The sequence below is a fragment of the Chiroxiphia lanceolata genome, chromosome 1, assembly GCF_009829145.1.
Source record: "Chiroxiphia lanceolata isolate bChiLan1 chromosome 1, bChiLan1.pri, whole genome shotgun sequence".
Taxonomy (NCBI): Eukaryota; Metazoa; Chordata; class Aves; order Passeriformes; family Pipridae; genus Chiroxiphia; species Chiroxiphia lanceolata.
In genome coordinates this window covers 40,961,736-40,972,150 of record NC_045637.1, presented here as the reverse complement: position 1 = coordinate 40,972,150, position 10,415 = coordinate 40,961,736, and the positions used below count along the sequence as shown (strand labels likewise).

General features: G+C 39.7%; 1 protein-coding gene across 1 annotated transcript in view; it reads left to right on the top strand.

Moving 5' to 3' along the window:
* Positions 1–3,735: 3,735 nt before the first annotated feature.
* Positions 3,736–10,415, top strand: part of RGS20 (regulator of G protein signaling 20) — a 39,696-nt gene continuing 33,016 nt past the window's right edge. Inside the window, exons 1-2 of the mRNA XM_032680344.1 lie at positions 3,736–3,914; positions 6,252–6,254. Of these exons, the coding sequence (XP_032536235.1) occupies positions 3,792–3,914; positions 6,252–6,254 (126 nt within the window). The 5' untranslated portion in view covers positions 3,736–3,791. The remainder of the gene's footprint in view (positions 3,915–6,251; positions 6,255–10,415) is intronic.

Sequence of the window (10,415 nt, the reverse complement as noted above, 5' to 3'; positions counted from 1 at the left end):
TTCATTTCCCAGGCTGTTGAGAGGCTGCAGTAAAAAATATTTTTCCTGTAGCATTTCTGTAACCTTGGAGTGAGGCAGAATGTCTGAAAGTATGCAACTACTGAATTAGCAGAAAGAGAAAGGCAAAGAGAGAAGAAATAATTGTAATAGTAATTACTTTTTTCTTTTTTTAACAGGAGTTCCAGGGGGTATTTAAGGAACTATAAAACAGTAAGCATGACATCTATGCCAGGCAAGGTAATAGAATCTCTAGCAGAGGAATCAAATTAGTGAGCCCAATGTGCCATGTTAAAGGATAAAAACAATACATTGTTCCTGAATATACCTGTATAGAAATGTATTTAATTTACATATACTTCTATACCATGTAAGGGAAAAAAGGCAAAACAATAACAAAAGGTTATTGTAAGCTCTGTAAGGGACAGTCATGTCTCACAGCTCTGCAGGAGTTCTTCATGTGAGTAGACAAGTGTACAGGTGTGTACAGGTAGACTCCATCCAACAACTCTCCTGGGTTAAAAGGAAAAATCTGTGCACTGATTCATAACTCCTGAATGAGATATATACAAGATAGAGCAGGAGGAAATTACCAGCTTTCACAATGCAGAAGGGTCTTCAACAGAGTGCAAAAAAGCATCTGACTGGAGTCTATACTGTTCAGCACACTCAGAAATGCTTGAGAAAGGAGGTAAACAGTGTAGTGAAAACTTTGCTGATGACAGTGTTACTCCTTTGGCAAGTGTACAGTGAAATTTTGAACCACCTTTTCAGAGGATGGTGGGTAAGCTGCAGATTCACATGTGCTCTTATGCCCCATCTGTCAAACACTTGGGGACATCTGAAAATTTTCACTCAGTGCAAGTCCCATGAGGCCCTCTCTGTGTTAAGGAACTTCATTGCACTGCAGTGGTAGGCTTTGAGAAAGAAAAGCATTGTATAGTCATTATAGGAGCCTGTCTTGTGTGCATGTCATCACTATGACAGTGAGAGGCAATTCTTAGCAACCAGTACAAACACATCCTGTGTCATCAGCCTTGGACAGTACCTCATGGCACCTTATTCATGCTAGTTGATTCTCTGGATCTTGCTAAAGGTAATGACTGTAAAAGTGCTGTGCTCCTATTTTTTGGCAAGCATCTATCCTTGAGGATTCAGGTGTGCAAAACAATTCTCGTTTAGCTGGTTTTGGTCACATCAGTGCTTGTCCTTTAACTCCTGGCAATGCAACTTCAGTTGAAGTTGCTATATTTAGATGACTTTATTGATGTGTGAAACAGAGTGAAAAATGAAAAGCATATCAGCATGCAGGAAGAAAACTCATCAATTGCCTGGATCACAAAGAATAAAAATGCTCAATAGTTTAATACTAAAAAATTAATGCAGAGTCACCCTCATAATAAAACTACAGACAGCTGGATCGTGAGAGTATTTTTCTGTTCTTCTTTCCTTCTTGTAATAAGAATGATGTGTCATTGTCTATCACATATTCTGCAAATTACAGAAGTGTTTTGCCATTTAACCTTTCAGCATTCTATACCTCACCTGTATAGGCTGTCTCCTGCATGTCTGTACAAGTATTTAACATGGATAGAAGAAAACGCTTAGAAAGTTTATCCAAGCAAAACATACTTAGAAGGTCAGGAAGAGCTAATGTACTTCTCTAATTCACAAAACATTGAAGAGATATTTTTTGCTCTCCTGTCTAAATGTGGAGGGTTATCTCGGAAGAGGCTTCCTTGTACAGAAACAGAAGTGATTTTTCGATGTGAGAAGATATGGAGTACTCCACTAGACATTTTTTCTGAGTAATTATAGCAAAATTGGCCCGCTGTGAACTGGATTTTTACTGCTTCATCTGTGTTTGTTTTCTCCTCTTATTTTATCTTCATTTTATTTTCTGTGTCATTGTGGGAGAACATTATTTAGTAAGTATCTCTTTTAACATGTAAATTCTGCTTCCTGCAACCAATAACGACTTCGAGGTCATAGCACATGGATCACTTTTTCTTTTAAATTAATCAGATCCTGGCCCAAAGGACCTGGCAAAGCTAATATACCATAATTGTGCATATGTTGTAGCAGGCAATCTTCTTATTGACCCACTACCGTTTTGAAATTCGGTTTCGCATGCTCAGTGAAGGAACTGTACTTACCCTCAATAGAAGCAGTGTTTTTGAAAGAAAAATAAACCTTTTATTGTAACTAATACATCTTCTATTTTTCCCCCCCCCGATAGAATGCAACAACGCTTTATTGACAGAAAATTGGAAGTCAAGTACTATGCAGAAGTAGGAACAGAAAGGCCAGTGCAATACTATTTATAGCCTTGAGAAATAATGCATCTGGGGTTAAAATAGTAGAGTATATTATTTCAGGGAGTAGGGACAAGTGTCTCTGTCTCATGAATGTGCACTTCTATATTGAAAGCTGAATGATCTCAGTCTTCAGCCTCTCTTTGCAGCCATCAGCATCTCCTTCTCTCATCATCAGTCTCTTCTGCTTTGTGTCAACAGCTTTTTTCTATATAAGGGGGTCCACACCTGGATTTGTAGAAAGAGTGCTCTTCTCCGGGAAATTGCTGCAGTACCAGGTGACATAAAGCCCACCTCTCTGTTTTAAAAAAAAAAAAAAAAGGTAATAGATCCTCTAACTTCATCCTCTCACACAGGAAGAGGCAAGGTCAGAGTAGTATCTTTTTGGAGAAAAAAAGGAAATACTGACAATAAACCTGGCTAAAGGACAGAAGGAAAAAAAATGTAGTTTCCTAGACCTCAGCAACAACTCTGCCAAAGTCAAACTTATTACCAGAGCTTATACCACAGCTTTCTTACTATACAATGACTTCTAGTGCAATTCAGCTTGTCAAGCCTCATTGTTCTTAGTTTTTCTCCTCAGCACTTACTGGATTTCTCTAAAAAAAAGACAGAGATGTGACCACAACAGCTCTTCTCACAGGAGGTGCTGTGGGGGTAGATGGCGTTATATCTACCTTGTATCTACAATTCTGAATTGTCAAAACTTTGGACTCTTGGCAGAAAAAAATTTCAACTTGAAAAAATATGTAAACAATAGCAAGTGAATGTTGACAAACAGAAGGCGAAACCCTGGCAGCCCTCTATATAGCTGGGAGAAATAATCTATTAATAATCTACCTGGGGCCTTAGTCTTTATATTTAGTTTGTTTCTATCCTAAGACATGGCTGTGACTCATGTGCCATTTTCATTGGTGCTGGGAGGATTACCAGCAGACCATCTGTTCAGTCAGTGAGAGAAAAAATGAGATTGACAGGTGCCACTGTCCTAAGACAGACATCTCCTCTTGGTGCCTCCTGCAGAGTATGAGTATGTGTGCTGAGTTGCTTCTTCCTGCAAGTTGTAAATTAAATACATTCACTCTGAGGTGACAAAATGTGTCTCATGATTATTACAGCTTGTTTCTCTGACATGTATTCCACTGCCATGTGCCTGTCTTTCCCCTTTTCAACTTACTAAAACCTACAAAGTTGTAAATCTAATCTCTAAGCTGGCACATGCTGAGGGGATGAGACACTGCAGATATCTGAGGGCAGATAATCCTGTTTGTCTCCAGAGCTGTGGAGGCTGCAGGAAGGACTGGCAAGCTGCAAGAGGCCCTGACATTTGTCCATCAGTGTAAGGACGAGCAATCTTTATGTTGTTGTCATTCAGCCCGATGTCTGGGATTTGGTTTAGTTTCATCATTAAATAAAAGTGGTGCTTCTCCAAGAACATCACTGAAAATTTTGATTCAGGAACAGCCTTTCTATTTCTTGATGTGGAGGCAAGTTTTGCTCTACTTCAGGACTCACAGCTACCATGCAGACAACTGTCAAGCAAAGGAGACCCTACAAAATGAAGAAGAAATGGAGATTAAAGCAACAGAATGGATTTTCAAGGTAAGAAAAAAATGCAGGGTTACCCAAATGTCCTGAAGGAGGGGGTGAAGTGGTATATCTGGAAAGAAGGAGAAAGAAAATGTTAACGTCATGAATAACAGCCATAGATTGTTTATCACCGTTCATGTAGTTTTCCTTTATTCCTGAACCTTGTCTTCTGCACTCTGTTCCTCAGTGTGTCCCAACCACAGTGAAAAAGGAGGTGGTGATCCGCCTTCCTGTTAAGTATTTGCTTTCAAAGAACATTTTAAACATATCCATCTAACTCATAAAAATGATTCATACTTTGTGAAGCTAATCTGTTGTTAAAAGGGAGGGAAAATATGGTGAGGGAAAATATGTTGCTTCATGGTGTTTAGACACTGAAGAGGTCTGCATTCTTTAATGATGCTGTCTCAGTTGATTTTTATTGGTAGTTAACAAAAGAAGATATGCCAAAGAAATCAAACACAGCATAATACTAAAATCTATTAGGGTGTTACAGTAAATCCCCCTTAGTGATCATGTAGAGGTGAACTGTTTTCCTTAATTAAAAACAACAATCATGTATCCTCTAGATTTTGTCAAAAGCCTGAAAGCTGCCTGAGGGCTGAGCTGTTACTGTTTATGGTGTGAAGCAAGCTCTTCTGCAGCTCAGCAGAGCAAGAGATTCAGGTACAAGAAACTGTATCTTATTAAAGCTTTGGTGCAGAAGTAGTGCACCCTGGTGCATGATAGGGAAGAGAATGTGACAGTGAAGTCCTGCATTCTTGGAACCACTCTAAGTTTGGCATTTTTTCAGACTTAAAACCAGTAGAGAAGGGCTAAGGCAGCCAGTTGAGGTTGTTGGCAGGGTTGATGAAAGGCAAGACAGGGAAAGAAGCCATTCTCCATTCCACATCTGCCCTACAGAGATTCAAGTTAAAGCTAGAATTGACTTCTCCATCCCATCTCCTTAGCCAATGCATGCCCATTTCCACAAGGCCATTTCGTTTGAATTATAGGAATGCACTCATCCTAAATAACTTTCATTGCTTTTGCTGAGAGGAAATGCTCAGTCTGCTTTGCTGCTATTGGGAAACTGTTTCTGCTAATGAACAAAGTACACTCCTTTCAGAATTTCATGTCATCTGTCTCATTATCTGTCCATTTAGCACAAGAGCCGGGGGACTTCTTGGCCCTCTTGAAGGCAAAGGGATTTTTTTTCACAGGTACAATGGCTCCTGAATTTAATCCTTTCTGAAATCCATATATTGAGTTCTTGACAGCTTGAGTTCCCAGACATTTCTGTTTTACCCATCCTTTAATTCATCTCAGGTTAACTGTTCCCTTCAGCTTGGTGATTACTTTTATGGATGTTGCCTGAAATTGTAGTTTGTCACTGAGTCTCTGAGAACATGGTGCACAGGACTGAGTCAGGGACCTCACAGAGGACAACTTACTACTTCTCTGATCTGCAAAGGGATTTATCTACAGAGGTATCTAAATGCCACTGAAAGGTTCAGAGCCACCTACTGTCCGTGGTTCCTTTAACAGCAGTGCTACCAGCTTCCTTTCTGCTGGCTATCTGTCCCATTTCCTTTGTTCAGTGCTTTTGTTTATAAGTGCTGCAGCTCTGCTGATGAGGCTCTCATCTCTGGAAGCAGAGGCAGTCTGCAGAGACTACCCAGGAGATGCTCTGTAGCCATTTCTTGATCTCAGCTGAGTTGAAGCTGCTGTCACATGGAAACTCGTGTGTGAGGCTACATGCTCTGGGGGAACACATCTCCAAAACTTCATAAACCATATCAGCAAATGATCCTTTCACATATGTAACATAAGCAATGTTACTAGTAGTTAATGAGTCTACAAGGATTGTGTTAGTGATAGGAAGTTAGAAAACTTACCCATCTAGAAATGTGTACAGCCCTAAGGCTAGGGAACTAAAATAAATGGCAAGTTTTACTTAACATAGGAAAGAAATGCCTTTCTTTTTTACCAGTAGGGAACCATGGCTCTAAGGTTTACATGATTTCCTAGTAGTATTTAGGAAACCAACTTGAAGTTTGTAAGGTTCAAGACTGGTTTGTCACTTACACTTCCAGAATAGATGAGATCATGTTAAAACTTACTTTTTTTTTTTTTTTTAAGTCCTTGTGGTGTTAAAGTATACAGAAAGTTCAGATTCTTTCTGAAATTTCTGTATGTGATACTGGTTAAAATAGACAGACTATGTTCCTAGACCTGTAATTTGTGTGACTGGCAGTGTCCTTGATTGGACTGATTCCACAGTCCTCATTAATTCCCATGTTCCCTTTCACTTTAGATGAGATTTTGAATTTGATGCTTCTGAATATTAGTGGTGGCTGCTTCTGAGAGCAAGTTGGCATTTAATTCAATATGCTGAAGAGTATAAAAGTCAAAATATTAAATAGATCGTTTTTTAAAAAAAATTAGCAGTACACTTGAATTAGGTTTATTTATTCTTGAGCATGCTTTCAAAAAGAAACTGAATTACCAAAGAAATGTTTTTGAAAGGTGGTAGGCAGAGCTTAAAGGCCTCTTAAATACTCTTTGTGACATTTACATTAGCTCAAGAAGTTGCTTGTTTCTAATCTCCATTTGCATTGCCTAAAAAGCCTTTCCCTCTGACATGTTTGCATCTTGATTTGTAGAAGTGTTAAAAAGCAAAATGGAATAAATTCTTTTTACCAGTCTCAACACAAAGATGCAAGAATTTTCTTAACCCAGAGCTAACATGGACACATTCTTGTGTGCTCCCAATGAGCTTTATGCAAGTTAACAAAATAAACACCCCAGAAAAATTACATAGCACAAGGAGGTAGTACAAGGTTTCAAACATATCACAGTTTTTTCTTATTGACAAAATTTGGTGAAAGTCTTGTTCCACAGAGCTCATTGCTATCGGTTCCTCAGAAGATGATGAGAATTCCCAGACAACTATCAGCAAGACAAGAGGGCATGGTCTTAAGCTGTGCCAGGGGAGGCTTAGGTTAGATATTAGAAAGAATTTCTTTACAGAGAGGGTAATCAGATATTGGAATGGGCTGCCCAGGAAAGTGGTGGATTCTCCATCCCTGGAGGTTTTTAAGACAAGACTGGATGTGGCACTCAGTGCTATGGTCTAGAAACTGCAGCGGTAGTGGATCAAGGGTTGGACTTGATGATCTCGGAGATCCCTTCCAACCCAGCTGATTCTATGATTCTATAATTTTCTCCACAGGAATACCATGTTTTAGTTCACATCCAGATTACACCTGGAGAGAACCTGTTTCACTTCTATAACATAATTATGATTTCTAAGCCTAGAATCTCCAGAGTTTTTGGGGGTTACATGAACAATACACCTACAGACAATAAGTGACTGGGCAAGTGCAGATGGACAGCAGTGTCAGGGCTCTGAGGGCACTCATAAATGTTAATGGCCCTGACCAGCCTCAGCTGGGGCCTCCACCCTCACCGGTGGACCCAGCAGCTCTATTTAAGTTTAGCCCTGAGGGCCTGTTCCCTTGAGCTGTTCTGAAGTGATCATCTCCAGTCAAGTGACAGCCATGTGGTGGAGCCACCTGGTTGAGCCCTTAACGCCCACCCTGGGCTGACTTTCTGGGTTGACCTTGGCTGTTTCCTGTCAGTGTGGGCTTGCCTGGTGGTTGATCTGAGGAGCTGACTTCCACCTTGCTATGATACTGTCTTATGATCTGGATGTTTCTTGGGTTGTCCCTGTGTCTGTGCAGTTTACCTTGCTCAAGTACTGTGGTATGAGATGTGGGATCCCCTTGCTTCCAGCTCACCTACTCAGAGGGAGCAGCCCTGGGGATTCAAGCAGAGTCCTTTCCAGCTCCTGTTGACATTTGCCTCATTTGTAAGGGCTTTCTTTCCTCCTCAAGGCATGAAGAAGAGAGGTGAAGAAAAGCATAGTGGTGAGAAGGTGTGTGCCAAGGAGAGGTAGAGAACAAGTATTAAGCCTTCTTAAACAATAACCTGTAGGCTGAGACATAGTGATACCCTGGTTATACCAGCATGGCCTTTCTTCTTGCTAAGTCCAATTCCGTGTGGGAGGCCAGGCAGAAATGGAAATGGCCACGAGCATGCTGTCTGAAGGAGCAGCCCAAGGGAAGTATGGCATCCTTTTTCCTTCACCTAGCTAATGTCAGGTCTGCAGGAAGAACCCTTTGGATCTGGAGATGTCAAACATTATTCTGTGAACTGCTTGTAATGTGGAAGTCACTCATGACCATGCACAGCTTGGTCACATGATTTCTTTGATAAAAGAGGAATCCATTCACAAACAACTCCAGAAAGCTCAAAAATCATAAAAGATGTTATTTTCAAAGCCAGACATGCTAGTTGAATGATTGCACTGCCTTGCCAAGTATTCTAGTACCCTCAGGTAACGAGTGCTGTCAGTCATTAATTGCTATTACTCTTGACAGTCCCTCTGAAGTCAGATATTGTCTTTCTCTTTTACGAGAGTAGGAAACAATTCTGATATTAGTAATATATAATTATATTAATATAATATATTATATAAATATACTCACCCTCTTTAGGCAATATAATCCCTACTAGGTACATTTTTATGTCAGGAGTGAAGCTTATTTTTCATACTTAGTCACGGTGACATTTGTATGTCTGAAAGCTTGTGATTGTGTCACAGGGTGTTATGAAGAAATCAAGCAGTAACTTATACCAAGAACACATTCCTTCTGTTCTTTTGAGCAGGTGTTGTGCATAAATAGCTGAAACATAGTTCAACAGTCACATTTTATCTAATTCTTATGTTTGAGATTGTCAGGGGATGCAAACTGTATGGGTATGGATTGAATCACTTGGCAGCTAGCATTCTTTGTCTATGCCAAAAATAGTTATTCTTACATAGCAGATGTAAAATTTGAGATGTTTGATCTCTGATGCTCTGTTTTATTCAGGAGCAATGCTTTAAAGGGAGACAGAATCTGGGAAAGAAATTAGGAGTATTACAGAGCATTTAGGACCACCAAATTATGAGCAACTAGTCTTATTGACAGCTTCTTTGGTGATACAGTATACTTTTTGGTAAAGAGTGGGGGTTTTGCTAAATAGGTATAGATTAAGATAAAATAAAATCATATGCACTTAGTTTTAAAGGTAAGCAAAATTTTTTCTAGGACAAGCTGGAGAACATCATCTCTCTGTGATCTTCTGTGGTGGTTAATTTTTTTCTTGACATGTATCCTTTATAACAAGGATATGTCCTGTCCCTGAAATGTTTTCACTAGTTAAGAAAGGGCTACTCCTGCACATTTTTACAGACTGTATAAATCCTTTTGAGACCTGCAGTGTTATCTTGGTTTCAGCTGGGATAAAGTTAATTTTCTTCCTAGTAGGTGGTGCAGAGCTGTGTTTTGGATTCACTATGAGACTAACATTATTAACATACTGAAGTTTTAGTTGTTGCTAAGCAGTGCTTGCCCTAAGTCAAGGTCTTTTCAGTTTTCCACACTCTGTCACTGAGCAGGTCCACAAGAAACTAGCAAGGAGCAGAGCCAGGACAACTGACCTGAATGTGACAAAAGGATATTCCATATCATAGGGTGTCATGACCAGTATATAAACTGAGGACAGTTGGCCAGGAGAGGCTGATTCAGCTCTGTGGTCATGCTGGGAACAGTGGAGGAGCACAATGTGCTGTGAATGGGACACCCTCCAGCAGGCTTAGCCTTGAAAGACATGCAGCTAAACCAGACACTGGTTTAGCTAATGTCAGTAGATAGGACTCATTTTCACCACTTGCTTGCTACCCCTGGGCAGCCTTGCAGAGACTTTTCATGTTGGGTTTGGAGTTTTCTCGTCATATTTCCCCTGAATGTCCATAGTATACTAGTCTGCTCCAGGGAGCTCAAACCTTTAAATGTAACTCCTTTTAAAACTGTATGTTTTAATGTTTAGCATTATGCATGAAAGTAAGAACAGATGAATGTGGCTTATGCAGGAATTATACTATCAGACAGAAAAAATTGTGTGCTTTTTCATGATGAGGTGGTGGAACAGTGGGACAGGTTGCCCAGAGAGGTTCTGAAGTCTCCATCTTCAGAGGTCTTCAAACATGAGGAACAGGAGGCAGGACCAAACAATACGCAGAGGCCCCAGCCAGTCTCAACTATTCCATGAAACAAAGAGCTCTTCAAAGTCTTTCTTTTTAAACTGTTCTGTAATTATATGGCATAATAATATTTTTAATTCATAAAAAAAATTTGTTTTGCATCCAGAAAAACTCTTCAGAAAATAGCTGGCTGTATTGCTCAGCCAGCAATTGTCTACGAGCCAATAATAGCATGTAGACAGCAATCAGAGGGCATTCTTTTGTAAAAGTTGTCAAAATAATAATGTACTACACATTAATGGGTGGATTACTTGCATATTAATGGTGTTCAAATTTTCTAGTCCTCAGAGATAATTTGTACTAATTTGCAATCATGTGGTTTTCCAATTTAGTGATTTACATATTTTACTATTGAATTAGTCCTAAAGCTTCCTTTTCAG